This window comes from Euleptes europaea, chromosome 7 (genome assembly GCF_029931775.1).
Source record: "Euleptes europaea isolate rEulEur1 chromosome 7, rEulEur1.hap1, whole genome shotgun sequence".
Taxonomy (NCBI): Eukaryota; Metazoa; Chordata; class Lepidosauria; order Squamata; family Sphaerodactylidae; genus Euleptes; species Euleptes europaea.
In genome coordinates, this window is record NC_079318.1 from 31,758,786 (window position 1) to 31,778,709 (window position 19,924).

At 45.6% G+C, this 19,924-nt stretch overlaps 2 protein-coding genes and 1 non-coding gene across 6 annotated transcripts in view; 2 read left to right on the forward strand and 1 right to left on the reverse strand.

The window, feature by feature from the left end:
* Window positions 1-9,936: 9,936 nt before the first annotated feature.
* Window positions 9,937-17,606, reverse strand: DPY30 (dpy-30 histone methyltransferase complex regulatory subunit). Its single transcript, XM_056852945.1, has 5 exons — window positions 17,583-17,606; window positions 12,872-12,943; window positions 12,732-12,779; window positions 11,960-12,102; window positions 9,937-10,167 (listed from the first exon to the last, which is right to left on the reverse strand). Exons 2-5 carry the CDS (start codon window positions 12,905-12,907, stop codon window positions 10,095-10,097), a joined length of 300 nt encoding a protein of 99 aa, XP_056708923.1. The 5' UTR covers window positions 12,908-12,943; window positions 17,583-17,606; the 3' UTR covers window positions 9,937-10,094.
* Window positions 16,061-16,132, forward strand: TRNAA-UGC (transfer RNA alanine (anticodon UGC)). The gene has a single exon. It is a non-coding gene; the product is annotated as a tRNA-Ala (tRNA).
* Window positions 17,305-19,924, forward strand: part of SPAST (spastin) — a 44,377-nt gene continuing 41,757 nt past the window's right edge. For all 4 annotated transcript variants that reach the window (XM_056852941.1, XM_056852943.1, XM_056852942.1 and 1 more), the window contains exon 1: window positions 17,305-17,808. In XM_056852941.1, coding sequence (XP_056708919.1) covers window positions 17,391-17,808 — 418 coding nt within the window. In that variant the 5' untranslated portion in view covers window positions 17,305-17,390. The remainder of the gene's footprint in view (window positions 17,809-19,924) is intronic.

Here is a 19,924-nt window from a genome sequence, read left to right on the forward strand (position 1 = left end):
AAGAGTATGCTAACTGTCTTTATAATGGATTTGCGGACCCCGTGGATTCCCAGACCCCAGTCTGAGAAATGCTGCCTTAGAAAAATCAGTAAGTCAATATGCTAAAATGAAGCTGGAAGAGCATTTCCATTGCCAAGAGTTTTTGCTGATTCCTTCAGTCACAAAGTGTTAGTGTTATTTTTACTGCATGTGACAGGCCCGACAATATAGAGAGAACTTCAGTTTTACAGGGAAAGTTTTTATGGGACAGTCATTGTATTGTTATAATGGATTTTCATCCTCATTCTTAGTTAAAATAATAATCCAGTGACATTGGGATATCCTCAAAATATTTTTGTTTCACTTACTTTGAGGTTCCTTGGAATCTAAAACATCAAAGTTTGCTTTGTGCATAGTGGTTTTAAAACTGATTGTAAGAACCACAGTGTTTACACCAAAGGACATTTCAAATGCTATGATTGCTCAGCATGCCAACGTTTCTTATTTCTGAAGATGTTTGTGAATCCCCAAAATGAGAAACAACACCAGCTCTTTTACCATTTGCAATAGCCACTGTGATTATATGACCTTGTGATCTGCTTTATGTAGGTAAAACAGATCACTAAAGGTCAGGATTATTGAACACAAAAGCAAAATGAGAAATGAAACATTGGAAGCTCTGCTGGAACAGCGTTTTCAAAGAGAACATCATTTCCCTTCCTGTGTTGGCTGCTAGCAGCCCCCAGGAAAAAGTCAGAGCCCGCTGGATATAACTGAACTGCACAGACAGCCAGGCAGAAGAGAGCCAATGGTGGAATTCCTGTAGGGCAGCCAATGAAGGATAACTTGAAAGAACAAGATTAATTAGCCACAATTTGCAGGAGCGTAGATTAATCCTTGACAGACAGCTTGTTCCAGAACAGGATGAGCCACTAGGGCAGGTCTTGATATCGGAATCTCATACGACTTTGGTGGCGAGAGATGCTTAAAAGAGGCCGCATCTCTGTGTCTCTATTCTAGGCCTAGAGTTTAGCATTCCTTCAGCATTCTTTACTTTCTTGATGTGTCCTCTGGGAAGGACTGGGTCAACATGGATCCTGAATAATTGGTGGGCTGGTTCATAAGTAGGCTTCAGGCGTCCACTGGGTGCTCTGTGCTGATAGTCACGTAAGTGTTCTGGTTCCTCTGTAGTCTTCTCTGCTCCAAACTGGATTGCAGGTTCGTCAGGGCTTTAAAGGTCTTATCATTTTGTGTCTTTATCTGATGCTCATCAGTATATCTAGTTCTCAACACGGCCGAATCTATGCATACTTAAATCCAGAGAATGGAGCCATGAATTGATGACAACTATTTCTACAAACCAGGGGGGAACGACGACAGGTTTGCAGAAACATCTGAACTTTAAAAACAATCACTTTGGGAGGGGGTTAACCCTCTAATAATAGAAGCAGTACCTGTAACTTTAAGAACCTGGAGGTTGGCAACCCTAACCATCCACGTGGCTTTTGTTCATCTGGGCCCAAGGATCCCTAACATAGCCTTTTTGGTGATCAAAAAGGTTCTCTCTCTGGCTGGTGTAAAAACTGGTAGGATACAGCCATATTTTTTTTGCTTTTGTTTTCCTACTGTATTCCCTGGTGAGGGGCATATGTGGATCTTTTCACTACCATCCTAATGTCACAAATAAATGGAGATAACTGAATAGAGATTTTTAAAAAATGTTTTGGAAGTTTAGACTTTGAGGCACATTTGAGCACATAGAAAACTTGTTATTATGGAACTGAAAATTCATTACCTCTTTGTGAGATTACCATGAGTGAGTTATTCACCAGAATGGGTGTTTAACAATATTGTTGGATGTAGCAACGGCTCATCTGTAGATGAATTCCAAATGTATTTCCGAAAGAACATTGATTAACTGATATGCCTTGTCAATTTTGTTATCAGCACATTACTTTGTAGCTTTCTGCCACTCTACGATTGTATCTAGAATTGGATAAAATAATGTTTCTTGCTATTGATATGATTTCTTTTGTACTCAGATTTGCTAAGACATTGGTATATTGCATTTTAAAAGTCTCTCTCATGCTCTCCCCCCCCCCCCGATGCTGTTTTTCCCCCATTCTCCTCTCTGTTGTTCTCCTCCAATCCTTTTGAATAAAGGGAACATGAAGATCAGGCAGCATGTGCCATGGGATTTTTTTCATATTAATTACGAGGGCCAGGCTTCTTATTCTCTGCCCGCAGACGGGAGACAGCTGCACAGAGATCTGCAGCCTGGAAGTTATGGAGGCCAACCTGCAAGGAAGTGCAGCATCAGACATAGAAGAGGAGAAGTTGTTTTTATACCCCGTTTTTCTCTACCTTTAAGAAGTCTCAAAGAGGCTTACAGTCACCTTCCCTTCATCTCCCCCCAACAGACACCTTGTGAGGTAGGGGCTGAGAGAGTTCAGGGAGAACTGTGACTAGCCCAAGGTCACCCACCAGCCTGCATGTGGAGGAGTGGGGAAACCAACCCGGTTCAGCAGATTAGAGTCCGCCACTCTTAACCACTACACCACGCTGGCACTACAGGACCTTCAAAAGGAGACCCAGCCAGAAGTGAAGCCAAGTGGTGGTGAAGAGGGACCTGGCAACCCTAGTGGAGGCTCAATCACTCCTGAAGATAGGGCGGGCTGGTGCTGCTCAGCAGCTATAATTAAGGGTCAATGCCAGTGGCCCCCCAGGGCCCTGTAGCTTCTGTTAGCCAAATTGCTCGGTTATGAATATTTATATGGGGGAATTAGCAGATCAATAACCGGCAATGGGCATAACTCAATACTGGCCCCCGACGGGCGGCTGGATCCTCCAGTTGAAGGTGGTGAAGGGGAAAAGCCAACTCATAAGATAGTGCTCACTAGAGCCAATCACACAGTTGAACACACACACACACACTCTCGTGCCAAACCTTTGAACCACGGAACTTTCTCCTACGTCTGCGCTTCCTGAAATACACGCGTGTCGACTAGCACTCTATTCAGACATGCAAGGCTGCCCGACGTTCTCCACCAGTAATCTGTTAGCCAAATTGCTCGGTTATGAATATTTATATGGGGAAATTAGCAAATCAATAACCGGAATGGGCATAACTGCAGGATCTAAGCCTGTGTATACCAGAGTCCATTCCGTGGTTCAAAGAATAGGGCAGAAGCAATGGAGTTAAAATTAAAAGGTGTTTACTTGATTATATGTTCACACACAAACAAAACAGATTTTTACAAAACACACACAGAGAGCCTAGAGAATAAAAAGGTGGTAGAGTAGAGACGTCTGCCAATGTGGCAGATTTCCCTTTGAAGAGGGGCTATACTGCACCTGATCCTGTACGGGGGGACATGCAGCAGAGAGGAATAAAAAGGGGGCAGGGGGGGTCTCCTGCATGTTCGAGCATTGCTGCCCTCTCCGACAGAGTGACAGCAGGGGTTACTGCACTTTGTATTCTCAGCAATGTATTAAGTGTTTGAAAATGTTGTAAAAAACATCACTTTAAAAGGGTTTTTGGATACCACGGGGCCAAACAAAGTGCGAACAGTATTTTTTATAACATTTTCAAACTCTTAATACATCTCTGGGAATACAAGTGCTGTAACCCCCAGCGAGTGACAGGCAGAGAGCTACCTTGCTTATGGCTGAGAGCGACCCCAGTTATACTCTTTTTTTGGGGTGGGAGCTAATGGGATTATCCCCTTGAGGTTCCCATTCATTTACAAAAGGTGAATTAAACCTTAATGGTCGGCTGCTAAGGTGTGTCAGGGGAGCAATTGAGACAGGTAAGCTAAAACCTATGGCTTGCGCAATTCCGGGAAGGTCTGGAGATGATCGCTGATGGGTTTAAACAAAGGCGCGCTGTGCCCGGGCGAGTCACTTTCGCAATGCCGGATGAACGATTCTTAGTTCCTGATATCACGGAGGCTTCCGATGAGCCATTAATCATGCAGATGATCGCCTCTTGTGAAATGACAGCTTGCTGGGGACTGGGCCAGAGAAAATGGATTCCTTCTGGTTCTCCCTGAGAAGCTTCCCTGCCCGTGGTTCCTCCTTGTCAGTTTCACTGGATCGTGTGAGAGCCCTCTCCAGCCCTCTGGGGCTGGGTACATGTGTCTGCTGGGTTGCCAGGCATTGCAGTCCGGGAGGTGGCAAGCACTGGCTTACACTTCGGCAACTGCCAGAGGACGCCAACCGCTGATAGCAATGTTCATAGGGCCAATCATGACGCATTTATACACAGTCCAATAGTTGCAGTCCTGGACACTCTGGGGCATCGCACTAGGTAGCTGGTTGGAGTGACAAAATGCAGCTGATTGGCCCTGGGTCAAATTGGCTGCAAGCACAGCAAAGGGAAGGTCTCAGCACAACACTTCATCTCGTACCCAGGACAGAAAGACTGGAGGGGATTGTAAAGCCAAGTCCATTGTATTAATGTGTGGCATTATAATGAGTTCTCAGCTCGGAGAGACTGTGAGGTAGCAGACTAAGTGTAAAATGTTGCCAGGCATATAAACTCGTTCTTACTTGTAAAAGCTCCACAACCAGTGAAAGGACTGAAGAGTCCAATGTGCACAGTTTTATTGCCACATCCTTAGTCTCTTTCCCAGGGGATGCAACAGGGTCACAGGGGGGCTGTGCAAAAGCAGCTACTTAATCTGCTCCAGCTCTTCACCCACCTAATTTGTCATCTGGTATATTATTGGACTGCTGCCATGGCGACACCAACAGCCAACCCTCAGAGGCCTCTTTTTCCAAAACAGCTAACAAGTAAGCTGGAGAGGCAAAAAGAATTGGGAGCATTGTTGTCGCTGGATTGGAGAGAGGGAGAGAAAAGGAAGCTGAGCCACTGAAGACAGCAAAGAGGAAAAGCAAATGGGAGTGGATTAGGCTGTTAGGCTTTACTCAGGATCTTGGAAATCAGAACCTGGTCTGTATAAGTTTAGAACTTGGGTTTGTTTTACATTATTAATGTGGTAATCCTAGAAGAAGGCAACTGCTGGCATAGACTTAAGTTGGTTATTCATTGGGAACAGGAAAACCAGGAGGATTTGGAAAACCAGCATTAGGAGTGGACATGAAATAATGCATTCAGGTCTCCTACGGCCAAAAAAACAAGATTAAGTTTCCCTTAAAAAAAATTAATCTCCTCTACATGTGCTTAGACTCAACATAACTGAGCTGTATGTTAACATAAGTCAGGAAATACTAGACACATCTGTTCATGCAAAGAAAGCTTTGCGGTTTGCCCTGAGGCTTAGTGTGTTGTAAGCAACAAATGTGCTTCTTGGGGGGAAAATGGTCTGTGAAGTGTTCAGGTTAAGATAGCAATGTTAGGCACACCTGCTAGGGAGTAAGACTGAGAGAGCTTAGGGAGATTTAGTTTTGAGTAAACATGCATAAAAGATTGCATTATACACAACTGTATTCAGCAACTTGAACTAATTAGCCTGCAATGTATAGACAGTGGGAATTAGATATGTTGAATGAGAACATCTATTAGCTATGCTTAACATTGCGCTTGTTCATTTTGGATTATTTCATCGTGGTATAACAAAGGAGTGAAGGAAGATTAATCCTTTTTCAATGTGTTTACCAAAGGTATGTGCATTGCGATCTAATGATCTACTCCTTGTGTTGCTAGTCATGGTTGTAGGCTCAAATCCCCAAACAGCCCACTATATAAATACCTTGTGATGGGGCTTATGAGCCACAGCACTGGTTACCTTTTCAACAGAAACAAATAATAAATGTATCTGAAATTCACTTTTAGTCAGCGGGGGGAGGTAATATACAAGGAGTATATTTTGGTGGCCTCAAAGATTGTCAAAGATTGTCAAAAGTTACAGATGCACCAATGGCAAACATTTCATTTCCCCCGTTTCTTACTGTCCCTCAATTCATAAGTTCAATTCATCGTCCTCTCCTTCCTTGCTCTCTTCTGGTCTTGGAACAGGGAAGAGATAGATGTGATTACAGAGACGTAAGGTAGGAAGGGTGCCTTTCTCCCGCAAGCTGCTTTTATTGTTACAGTCCCTCATTCCCCTCCCCATTTTATTTGTGCTGTGGTGGCAGCTAATGCCAAAGCAACATTTTAAAAAATGTGCACAGCCAGTCAAACCTCGAGTGGCCAATCAGAAGCCCTGCAAGGTAAAAGCCCCACATGGCCCCACCTGCTTTCTAAAAACACTTGGCAGGCACCATAAAATGTGACCACGGGTCCCACACTGCCCATGGTGCTACATTGGATCCCCTGCTCTTGCACATTTGGCTGTTGTCCTCTTTACTCTTGAGAAAGCATGGAATCCCCCCTTAGGAAACAATAGAGAAAAGTAGGGTGGCTAGGGCAACCTGTTTAGAGGCCTATAGAACTGGACCCCTTGATCCAATTTGCTTGAAATGTGGAGAGTCTTTAGTGGACAGGCAGGACTAGGATCCCTACAGTTTTGGTGTCATTTGGTTGAGAAACAGCCACTTCAGCCCCCTGGCAATAGTCCCTTCCATAGGGAATAACAGTCCCCAATCAGAGTTCTGAAACAGTATGGGGGGACACACACTCTAGAATGCTGGTATGGAACCTGTTCCCAAAGTCTGAATAATACCATTTTTTCCAAGAACGCATCCCTAGCAAGGATTGTTAAAACTCTTTCAAGAAGCTGGAAGATGTAAGGATTTCAGTACTAGTTTAGTGAACACAAATATTACAATGTTGTGTTTGTTGTGTCCTGCAGTGCCCCCTTCACTTGAACCTGTAACAAAAAAATTCTGAATTCTGTTGTCAGTATAAAATCTATCTTTGTTTCAAAGGTAAATAGAACAAGTGGGGTCTGCAAAAACTTACGGGGAGGGGGCATTACCCTCACCTGTTCCCTCGCCGACTTCTTTGCCTCTCACTTTTTCTCCATCCTGCCACCCCTTCTCTCTCTGCTCTCCTACTCCAGCTCTTTCTGCCACCCTGCCCCGGCTCTCTCTTTCTGTCCCACCACCCAACTGTCTCTTTCTGCCCCGCCATCTCAACTCTCTGCCCATCCACCCCAGCTCTCTCTTTCTGCCCACCTATCCCAACTCTCTCTTTCACTCCCCCAACCCCAACTCTGCGGTGGCAGAACAGCAGGCCTGGTGAGAGAGCGGGGCTGGGGCGGGGGAAGGAGGTAGATTTAGAATCCAACCCCCTTAATCCCAGATGCATAGCACTTGCTGAAGGAAGAACATAAATCACATAGGCACTGGAGAATTGATTTACATGTTTTCACATCTTCAGTGTTGCTCCAAATATCTCTATAAGCAAGGTCGGAGAGAATTGTGGCTCTACGGTGTATATATCCACAATCAGGAAGCAAACTAGATAATTGGACCATTAACAACAGCAATCTGAAAAAGAGTAAGCCCTATTGAATAGCATGGGATTTACATGTGAGTAAGCAAGTATAGGTAATGGAATAGATAAATATTGGTGGTAGGTAAGTGGACTTTATAGTCACATTATAAACAAGGGACATATATAGAACCCCCTTCAATGTTGTTTTTATGACACTGTTTTTTCTCAAGCATTCCCTCTCCTGGCCATTCATTTGCTTGCAGTGCCCAGAGATTTAACTAGATTATTAGAGTTACATCACCATCTGTAAAGTGTAACAAATTAATAACTGCCATTAAAAAAATTACCTGCTGGAAGAAAATGTGAAAAGAAATAGGCTTTTCAGCATGCTAGAAAAGTCTGCAAAGCTGGATAGTAATGGGGAAATCGCGTGAAAAGCAGAACTAGATACATCAGCGTGTGTTCCTCTTTTCTGAAGTGTGTTAGTGGTTCTCAGACTTTTTGAAGCGCGGCTCTACTTTCCAGGGCCAGCTTGCAAAGTCACTATACACATTTTCTCTTGCTCAATATAAAACACAGGAATCTTGTATCAGTTATCATTGACTAAGTTTGTTTTGTTAGGTTTAGTATTTAATAAATGTACAGTGTTACTGAACAAGAGGCTATATTTCATGGCCATTATGTACACTACGCAGAAAAACTCAGATTTACCATTCAGCGTATTTCCTAGCCTTGCAACCCAACTACAAGAGAGTGACAATGTACTTCTGGTACCAGTTTACGGTTTTAGAATCACTGGGACAGATAGTTTGACATGCCATTATTGTGATAGTCTTCTAGATAAAGCCATTTTGGTTCTAGTGTATTATTGTAATGATTAAATATGACTGTTGCTTCTAAAAATGGTTTGCATTCATTACAGCTCTCCCATATTTCCTTCAGTACATCCAAAAGTACATTCAATATGCACTTAAAGGAAAGCTGTAACATAAATTTTTAAATATAATTAAGAATTATCAACTGAAATATTTTAACCTTAAAAAACAAAGCCTTTTATTTACTAATCCATTCTAATAAAATACCTTAAATTTTATTAGTCAAACATATACCTTTTACTGACGCAGACCTTGCCTGGAGGACCCAACTCAGTTCCTGATCCAATAATGTGGTCAGGCTGGTTGCCCCATTCCAGCTGGTGACTCTGAAACCCCAAAAGGAGAACCCCTGTATGTTGGCTATTCTGCCCATGTCACTAGTGTGCCTTGTAAATGCCTCAGTGGATGTTAGTCACCTCCCCACCCTTGAGGGGCCAAACATAAACATCCTTGGTAGGCGAGTCAGGGGAGGGAACTGAGGGGCCATTAAATCCAGAGCACTTACTCTTGAGAGGCAAGATACACCTGGCCGGAGGAGGTGGAAGGATTGGGACACTGAAAGGAAAAGTCAAGAGTGGGGGGAGTTGCCCTAGTGCAGATGGCAGCCATCTACCCCACAGCAGATGTCCTGATGGCAATGGAAAAGCAGGCCCAGGCGCAAAAGCAACTACAGTTCCTGCAACTAATGGCAAACCAACAAAAACAGTGGATGGAACAGCTGTGTGTCTCACAAGTGAAAACTGATGGGCAGGCAAGGGCCCAGGTCAGTACTGGGTGGCCCCTTCCCCAGGTGGAGGTATGGGCAACCACACTGTAGGGACCTTGGCTGGCAGAACAGCTTGTGGCCTGGCAGACACATGGATTGCCAAGATGGGTCCAGAGGATGACCCATTGCAACTTATGCAGTGATGTCATTTTACATGGTCTGTGGATTGCTGTGGGAGTATATTTTTTAAAAAGGTAAAGGTCCCCTGTGCAAACACCGGGTCATTCCTGACCCATGAGGTGGCGTCAAATCCCGACGTTTACTAGGCAGACTTTGTTTTATGAGGTGGTTTGCCAGTGCCTTCCCCAGTCATCTTCCCTTTACCCCCAGCAAGCTGGGTACTCGTTTTACTGACCTCGGAAGGATGGAAGGCTGAGTCAACCTTGAGTCAGCTACCTGAAACCGACTTCCGTCGGGATCGAACTCGGGTCGTGAGCAGAGCTTGGACTGCAGTACTGCAGCTTACCACTCTGCGCCACAAGGCTCCTTTGGGAGTATATTACTCCCATCTTAAAACAGCTTTAGTGGTTGGCCATTTGCTTGTGAGTAGCAACATAGGCTGAACATATTTTAATTTTATATGTATTTGATAACTATTTCAGTTGAATGGAGTTTGAGTCACTGCCATAATCACATAAATGTTCCCAAGTACTCACTGAATGTGTTTTTCCTAGCATACACACATAGGAAATTTAAGTGGCAATTAAAGTACCTGAAAATAATCTGAAACGTTACAGCTACAGCCATTCACTATATTACTGGGCAAAGTATGTTTTCTTTCTGCAGATATTGTACTGGGAGGACAAGAATCTTGACTAAGTCATTTGAGACTTGACTATCTCTCTTGTCATGCAGGATTTTTTTTTAACACCACAGTGAAACATCTTACTGGAAAGATTTAAAGTCTTCACCCAACTGAAGTTTCCAGACTTTATTCTGAAGGTTTGAAAGCTACTTTAAAATAACTGTACAAATAAAATGTAAAGTACTTTATTAAATAATTGGAAAAAAAGGCTAAAGAAGTGGTATGAGAATGACATTTTTGGTTTTGGTAGGATTTATACATCAGACAATGATTCATGATTATTTAAGCATATACGCTGAGCAGTCAAGTGGTCGTCTTCCAAAGGAATTAATTTCGGTCCTCAAACTGTGCCTTATTTTTTAACAGATACGTTGCTAGGAATTCAATAGGATTTGGTGGCCTGAGGGGAGAGTTAAAGGAACAGTGATTATTTTTTAGCACAGGCATTACTTGAATAATTCTTTTAACTTAAATACTTTTATTTGTTCCTAATAGTCAATAAAAGGAAAACAAGTTTTTCTAAGTTCTGTCTTCCATCTCTTAGCTACACAAATTCACTTAATGTAGCTGGTTACAACATATGCCCGACTCTCTATTCAGAGGCATTTTTTAACATTGTCAAGAACATTAAGCATCTAGTAGATTTTAAAGATTTGTAAAACATGTTTTATATTACCTGAGATCACCAACCATCTTATTTTAATACTTTGAAAGCTGGCACCTAACATAGGAGGAAAACAGCCAGTGGCTAAGCAGGGAAACATTAGCTTTATAAATCTGAGCCAGAATTTTGATTTAATATCACACGTGTTTGTCTGCCCATTCTTCAGTAGATTGTCTAGTGATATATAATCAGCAGTAGTAATATTGTTTTCTTTTTCTAAGTTAATTTTTTCCAGGCTACATTGAAAAAATACAAATGACAGATGTTTAGGTGTTCATTTGATCTGCTCTTCTATTTTAATATAATGTTAAATTCATGAGAAAAGTCATTCATTCTATTCAAATCCATAGAATAAATTCATTTTATAACCAAAGCATTAGCATTTAGCATTAAACCTGGAAAATACAAGGAAAGCACTGTGATTTACTGACATGCTATGTCCACTCTAGTCCTCTCCTAATTTCGTAGAGAAAAGATAAAAATTGCTTTCTACTTATCCATGTCTGTGGACAAGAAGCAAAAAAAATGAGCAGGGGGAATGAGAATGTAGTGACTGCATACAGATATCTCCCATCCCGTTGCCCTTCCTGTAGAGTGCAATTAAAAGCTTCCTAGCAATTAAAGCAATTAAAAACACTTCAAACGATCCCCTGCAAACCCTAGGTGAACTGGAATTTCCCCACAGATTGGATTTCTAACCATGGTTAAATCCCAATTTAGAATCTAGAATTATGGGGAGGATGCAAACGCCAATATGCCCTGCTGTCTACATTAAAGCATCACGGAGAAATGTAGCTTGACTGAAGCCTTCCCAAACCCAGAAGCACTCGGAAAAAGAAAGGAAGAAACCTATCTGTGACTTCTGAATGCAGCCATTATCTTGGGCTGCCCCTTACCTTCCTACAGATTTTTTTCCTGCAAATAGTAGGGGAGACACAGGTCTACTAGCAGCTCACTTTGTCACACACAAGAGCAAGGAGAATAACTGCTGTGGACATACCTTTCATGTCATCAATGTCAAATTGATTGCATTCTTTTTATTACAAGTCAGTCTGATTTTCATCCCCCTTATTATAGCTCCTTTTAAGCTTTTTGTCCTCAACATCAGTCCGAAACTGGATAATCAGAGCTCATCAAATTAAAGAACACCCAAGAGCAAGACAAAGAGCTTCACAGGGAATAAAAAAATGTGTAAAATGAGGCCTCTGCACTGATTTCGTTTTTAGAAACAAAATATAAAAGTGGCAAGCCTGCACACAGGAGGTCACAAGAACAAAACCACCATTAAAAAAAAATTACCTGCACATAGAAAACTAACATGTCAGAAGAAGAGCTGTAGCCTTGCCTTATCCCCAACGTAACAGTTTCTACACAGAGATTTTTTTTAACAGAGGAGCATTCAGTTGTACGAGTGACACCTACAGAAATTATACATTCCAAATACAGATTTGCCACGCCAGCTGCTGTACAAGCAAAAACTATGTCAGTAAAGACAAATGATCTTGTGAAAAATGGATATGTACCATACCTCTCTTTTGCAAGCACTGCAAGACCTTGTAGCAAGATAGGCACAACTGTCTGATCCAGATAGGCACGTGTAGGTAACGACTGAAGATCCACCTTCTGTTTTGATGTCTTCTCTGCAGCAGCCTTTTCATTTTCTGCTATCCGCTGAAGAATTTAAACGCATACCACATAAAGACAGCAATCCAATGTTTTAGTTGAAAATACGAAGCCATGAATTTCTGAATTGCAACATTAAAAAATAACCAAAGATCACCATGTTATACTGTCTTTACTTCTTGAGTGAAGTCAGGGTGCTCTCCCAAAAAGATCATAAAGAGGGGAAGTACACATTTTCAAAGGTTCTTTTATGACTGACAATGGCTCCAAAATAAAATAAAAATGTTCCCACACACTGACACTTCATGGCTTGACTCACAGCAAATATTGCTGATGGGATTTACTTAAGCTACTTTGCACTGAAGAGGTCATGCAAAGGTACCAAAGCATTCTATGTGTAATATCAGCTCAAACTGATTTCATATTGCCAGGATCCACTGAGCTGCGAGCTTTGTAAAGCTGAGTCCCAATAAAGCAGGCTCCCCTCACCTATTCAGTGCCACTATTTCAACCTCTTTTTACAAAAAATACCAATGATTGTGTGGCTAAACTAGATGTGCTATCGTGACTCATGGTGTGTTTCGTGCCCTCATTCCCTCAGAGCTAGAATTCATAAAGCTTAACTCAAGGTTAATTTCAACTGAGAATCATTATTATCCCAAGAAAATCTTAATTACCTCTACGTTTTCTGCAAGACCATATTCTGCATGAGGATTTTCTGGAACCTATAAAAAACACCACACAATTACAAAATAAAAATAATGAAATTTCTTTTTAAAAACACACAAAACAATAGAATTAAAGTTTCTAATATTACCTGTGGCTGGCTCTCCATAATCTGTTCTGTGTCCATGATATGATGTGCAGAAGTTATCAAATATAAAGTAGGCTTGGAAGAAAAAAAATACCGATTACACTATGATACATTTAAAAAGCTGATATGAAAAATACAACTTGGTAATTTTAAGCGGTTGTCAAAAAAATTATTGTTATACTTGGGTCCAAATATTATAAACACTCTGCCACAAGTATCTTTTCATATGGGTTCAATTTTTGTCTTTGGGAGGCATTTTTCAGCTGTACTTTTGCATATTAAATCTTGAATTTGACTTACAATATAAGATTGCATACCAACATCAAGTGGTTTAACTGTTAGAAATCATCCCTTTTTTGCTTGAAGCCAGAAAAATTGTGTGTGGGAATCAGGTGTTGTGCACTTTCCCCCTGCAAATGTAGCTGGTTGTGGAAGCAAACAAAACTAAGCTGCTGCTATCTCTGATACCAGAAGCAGGGCCAAACGCAACAGCATTCTGAACCTATAAACCTAGTCCTCAAGGGAGGAATCCAGATCAGGCATTTTCCCTGTCAGCCAACTCCTTCATGGTCTGTGTTCTCTGAATTATTTTTCAATTTATTCATCTTCATCCCTCTATTACCATCTCAAGACACTTATTTGATGCATGTTCTGTACTCCTGCCCAGGTTGCACACAGCATATGTGTTACTATTATCACACTAGTTACACCACTGTTGCATGGGTGCAAGCCCTAAGTTGTTGCAAATGTGCAACCTTTCGGATGTTTTGCAGAAGCAGCATAAATCTTCTTGCGCAGCGGTTTTGCTCAGCAGTCCACAGGAGTAGTTTTAACACTGCTATCCTAAAGAGAACAACATCTATCTAAACCCATTGACTTCAGTGGACTCTGAAGGTAGTAACTCTACTTAGGATAGCACTGTTAAGTCTTCGAGGGCTGCGCTCAAAGAGTAAATCCAAGTCAGAAGTAGGGTGAAAGAAGCTTTTGATCAGGAGTGGGGAACATCAGGCCCGGGGGCCATTTAAGGCCCATGAAATCATTTGGTCTGGCCCTTCGCGGGTCCCAGCAGATCTCTAGCTCAAAAGGATCTAAGACTGGCGGCCCACCCCCTCCCGCGGACAGGAATAGCCTCTATTCAAGGCGGATGTGAGTTTGTTTTGCTGAGAAAAGGAACCATTTCTCCCCCTTGCAGAAGAGTCGTTAGCTATGGAGCTGCTAGGACCGCCCAAGAAATTGTATTAACCCTTTCCCACCCAGGCCACGGAGAAACGTAGTCCCTCTGCACTACAAGAGGGCTGGGGGCAGAAGTGGCGACAATGGAGGGGTTAAAGGGGGCAGGGCAGGGGGGTAGTTCTTAGCCAGTGTGTCCTCATTTCACCCCTGCAGGCGGAGGTAGCAGGAGCCGGCTGTAGAATCCGGCCCCGACCATGCAGAGCAGGAGCAACTCCGGCGCGCAGCTGGACGGCTACGCCTGGCTGGTGCAACAGACCATCTTTTGCCACCAGGTGGGCGAGTGCGCCGCTGGCTGGATGCCTGTTTGCCCGCGCGGGGTGTGTGTGTGTGTGTGTGTCATCTGGGGCAGCTGCCTTCTTGGGGCTTGGTCGGCTAATTTTTAAGTTGTTGAGGTTATAAATATCCAAATGGCCCTTGGCGGGGGGTGGGGGGGGGAGGTTCCCCACCCCTGCTTTCGAGGGTATGATCGCCCGCAGCCCAATCCTACGCAACTTTACCTGGATCTCACTGACTTCAACGGATCGCCCTCCCGGTTAAGCGGGCAGAGCACTGCAGTCTAGGACCGACTGGCCACGCGCCGCGCCCTGCCCGTTTTGCCCAAGCAGCAGCCCCGCCGCCTCGTGCGAAGAGAGGCGCTTGACTGCCTCCCTCCCCCCCCCGCTTTCGGAGGAGGCCCCGCGAACCCTCGCGGCCTCAAACAAAAAACGGCAGCGGGCGCTTTTCCGCACGCGCGGAATAACCCGAACGCAGGGGCAGAAAGAGCGGGAGCGGTTGGGACCCCATCAACCGAGGCACCGGCCTGGCCGCCCCCGGCCTGCGGCTTCGGGGCGTGAAACGGGGCGCCCCGCTCGGTTCAGTTCGCGGGGGGGGGGCGGGGCGGCGGCGGCTTTCCCTCACCTCCTCTTATCCGGGCAATCTCGGGCCGCGGACGCCAACGGCAACCCAGGGCCGGTCGCGGAGCAACGAGCCAAACAACCGACGGAGCTAGCCGCACAGAACGGGCTGTCGCGCACGGCCGCCGTAAAGGAGAACGTCGCGCTTCGGCGGCTGTAGTGCGCCTGCGTCGATGAGAGAACTCGGGAGGGCGAGCGGAGCGAGGTCTCCTGAGTAGGCGGCGGCGAGGGGGGGGCCATTGACGCGTGGGAAGTTTTGCCTTCGATTTGCCACTCTGTAGATGCGCATTTTCTTCATCCGAATGCTCAGAACTCTGCATGGGGGGCTTATTGTTGAGTTGTGAGAATTTGGATGGGGGGAAAGTGCATCTAGAGAGTGGCAAATCCAAGGCAAAACCTCCCATGCATAAATGGCATTTGCCTTGGATTGTAGATGTGCATTTTCCCCATCCGTATGCTCAGAACTCTGCATGGGGGGCTTATTGTTGAGTTGTGAGAATTTGGATGGGGGGAAAGTGCATCTAGAGAGTGGCAAATCCAGGGCAAAACCTCCCATGCATAAATGGCATTTGCCTTGGATTTGCCACTCTGTAGATGTGCATTTTCCCCATCCGTATGCTCAGAACTCTGCACGGGGGGGCTTATTGTTGAGTTGTGAGAATTTGGATGGGGGAAAGTTCATCTAAAGAGTGGCAAATTCAAGGCAAAACCTCCCATGCATAAATGGCATTTGCCTTGGATTTGCTACTCTGTAGATGCCCTGGTCTAGAAAGTGTAAAGTTGCCAACCATCAGGTGGTGCCTAGAGATCTCCCAGAATGATGACTGATCTCCAGGCTACAGAGATGTTCTGGAGAAAATGGCTGCTTTGGAGGTGCACTAAATGGCATTATACCCTGCTTAAGTTCCCTCTCCTCCAGGTTCCACCCTCAGTATCTACAGGCATTTCACAACCCACAGTTGGCACCACTAGTAACCAGGCCACCTCCCCTACTAGCCCAGGCATCTCGAAACAATATCAGCCGAGAGAGGGAAAAATAAACCCTAACTCCCATGAAGCAATGGGAGGGGCTGTGGCTCAGTGGTAGAGCATCTGCTTTGCATGCAGAAGGTCCTAGGTTCAATCCCTGGCATCTCCAGTTAAAGGGACTAAGCAAGTAGGTGATGTGAAAGACCTCTGCCTGAGACCCTGGAGAGCCACTGAGTAGACAATACTGACTTTGATGGACCAGGGGTCTGATTCTGTATAAGGCCGCTTCGTGCATCGCTTCCATACAAAGCATCCTAGAAGGGGTGTGTGAGGCTGTGGCTGTTACCGCACTAGGTATTCCCAGTGATGTATCAAGAGTTTGGAAATGTTATAAAAAACACCACTTTAAAAGGGTTTTGGATGCAACGGCTAAAAAATAGTTGGAAGACGTCTTCACAGCTAAAGGGGCCAAACAAAATGCGAACAGTATTTTTTATAACATTTCCAAACTCTTAATACATCAAAATATTGTTGAAGGCTTTCACGGTCAGAGTTCATTGGTTCTTGTGGGTTATCCGGGCTGTGTAACCGTGATCTTGGTATTTTCTTTCCTGATGTTTCGCCAGCAGCTGTGGCCGGCATCTTCAGAGGAGTAACACTGAAGGACAGTGTCTCTCAGTGTCAAGTGTGTAGGAAGAGTAATATATAGTCAGAAAGGGGGTTGGGTTTGAGCTGAATCATTGCCCTGCAAAAAGTATCAAAGGTAATGTGCTAATCATTGTCCTGTAAGTATCAAGATAATGTGCTAATGAGGGTGTGGTATGTTAATATGGAATACATAACACATCTTAATACATCGCTGGGAATACATAGTGCGGTAACAGCCTAGCATTGCCTCACCTGGTGTGCCACTTGCATCTTAGCTCGTTGCATAAAAAGCATTGCATGATGGGATTTGTAGTCTTTGGGTGAAGACATTTGAAAGGCTCGCGAAGGAAGCACCCCGCTGCCTCAACAGCTCTCCTGCCCCATAAGAAGGACGGCCAGTTCGATTGCCGTTCGCATCTAACGGAATAAGCGGTGCCTCACGAAAGGCCCCGTTGCATGAAGCGTTGCTCGTCCTTAAGGGCCCGCTTCAGGCAGCCCGGCCGCGGCTTCCCACTGTTCCATCCTGTGGGCCACGCCCCCTATTGTCGCTTCATTACCCCGCGCAGGCGCCTTGTTAACAATAGTCCCCCCCCCCCACCGAAGCCTGCGAGAAACGGGCAACTGTTACGGCGCTCCTTATTCAGGAACGGTCGCTGCGCAGACCCGGCGGGGGTGGGGCAGCGGGGCGGTTGAGCGAAAGGGGCGCCGCCTCCGCGATGGCCGGGTCGCGCGGCGGCTTGTCGTCAGTCCCTGGCCGCGGGTTATGGCGACGGCGGTGAATGAATTCTCCGGGCGGGAGAGGGAAAAAGAAGGGCTCAGCCGGCTCCAGCTCCCCGACCCGGGCCGCCGGGGCCTCCCCTTCGCCCTCCTCTCCGGCCGGGCCGCCTCCCTCAGCCCAGCCCCAGCCGGCGGCGGCGGCGGCAGCAGCGGCGGCCTCTCCTCACAAGCGCAACCTCTACTACTTCTCCTACCCGCTCTTCGCCGCCTTCGCGCTGCTCCGCTTCCTGGCCTTCCAGCTCGGGCTGCTCTTCGCCTGGGTGTGCGAGCGCCTGTCCCGCGGCGGGGCCCTCATGGCCGCCGCCAAAGGCGCCGCCGGCAGGACCGGCGCCGGCGACGCGCCCGAGACGGTGAGGGCCTGCCACAAGCGCGCCTTCGAGTGCATCTCCACGGCGCTGCGCATCGACGAGGACGAGGCCGGTGAGCGGAGGGGGGGGCGGGGGGCTCCGTGGGGGAGAGGTGGAAGGAAGGCGGGGGGCCCCTCCTCGCACGCTCACGCTGGCCAAGTCTTGCCTTTCGGCGGGCCTGCCCTAGGTGACATGCTCAGTCGGAAGCGAGGCCGCTGGGGCTTTTCGCTGGGTCCGGGGATGCACGGGAGGTTTTGCCTTGGGTTGGCCGCTCTTTAGAGGCACGTTTTCCCCATCCAAATTCTCACAACTCAACAACGGCCATTGATGCACGGGAGGTTTTGCCTTGGGTTGGCCGCTCTTTAGATGCACGTTTTCCCCATCCAAATTCTCACAGCTCAACAACGGCCATTGATGCATGGAAGGTTTTGCCTTGGGTTGGCCGCTCTTTAGATGCACGTTTTCCCCATCCAAATTCTCACAACTCAACAACGGCCATTGATGCACGGGAGGTTTTGCCTTGGGTTGGCCGCTCTTTAGATGCACGTTTCCCCCATCCAAATTCTCACAGCTCAACAACGGCCATTGATGCATGGAAGGTTTTGCCTTGGGTTGGCCGCTCTTTAGATGCACGTTTCCCCCATTCAAATTCTCACAGCTCAACAACGGCCATTGATGCATGGAAGGTTTTGCCTTGGGTTGGCCGCTCTTTAGATGCACGTTTCCCCCATCCAAATTCTCACAACTCAACAACGGCCATTTATGCATGGAAGGTTTTGCCTTGGGTTGGCCGCTCTTTAGATGCACATTTTCCCCATCCAAATTCTCACAGCTCAACAACGGCCATTTATGCATGGAAGGGTTTGCCTTGGGTTGGCCGCTCTTTAGATGCACGTTTTCCCCATCCAAATTCTCACAACTCAACAACGGCCATTTATGCATGGAAGGTTTTGCCTTGGCAGCTCTTTAGATGCACGTTTCCCCCATCCAAATTCTCACAGCTCAACAACGGCCATTTATGCATGGAAGGTTTTGCATTGGGTTTGCCACTCTGTAGGTGCTCATTTTCCCCATCCAAATTCTCACAACTCAATAATGGCCAATTATGCATGGAAGGTTTTGCATTGGATTTGCCGCTCTGTGGATGCTCATTTTCCCCATCTGAATTCTCAAAACTCTGCATGGGGGTGCTTATTGTTGAGTTTTGAGAATATGGATGGAGGGAAGTGCATCTAAAAAGTGGCAAATCCAAGGCAAAACCTCCCACGCATACATGGCAAACAATAAGCCCCCCATGAAGAGTTTTGAGAATTCGAATAGGGAAAATGTGCATCTATAGAGTGGCAAATCCAATGCAAAACCTTCCATCCATAAATGGCCTATGTGTTCGTAGATTTCCCCCATTCAAATTCTCAGAACTCTGTATGGGAGCTTATTGTTGAGTTTTGAGCATTTGGATGGGGAAAATGTGCACCTAGAGAACTGCAAATCCAAGGCAAAACCTCCCATGCATAAATGGCCGTATAAATGTGCACTCACATTTGACTCACAACCGGACAGTTTGCCCTAAAATGAAAGAGAAATCCTGTTATGGGCCTGAGAGGCCTGAAGAGCTAGTGGCCATTTATGCATGGGAAGATTTGCCTTGATTTGCCCCTCTCTGCATGCACATTTTCCCCACCTGAGTTCTCAGAACTCAAAAATAAGCCCTCATGCACAGTTTTGGAAATTCGGATGAGGAAAATGTACAACTGGAGAGGGGCAAATCCAAGGCAGAATCTCCCATGCATTAATGACCACTGATTAAAATTTTCCAAATGCTTTGAGTTCAGTTTGTATGCGTACATTGAAGTGGCCGAGGAGCAAACAGCGGTTTTTCCGATAAGAACGAGGAGTAAATGTTAATTGCTGTCACCCTTAATCGGGAAGAGGCATCTGGGTTTGCCTGGATCCCGAGGGCAAGGCTGTGGTGGTGGATGCGCTTAGAAAGAGAAAGCAAGCGTCGATATCTCTGGGAGAAGTGTTGACATTGACGGCTTGTGGGTGGAGTCTCGGATTCACAGCAGAGCCTCCCTCGAAGAAAGAGACTTTGTGTTGCCCCATCCTTATTGGTCTCTTTGTTTGGCTTGTACATCTGGGGTATCAGGCATCTCTCCTCTTTATTCCCTCCTCTTATTTTGCCAGCACTG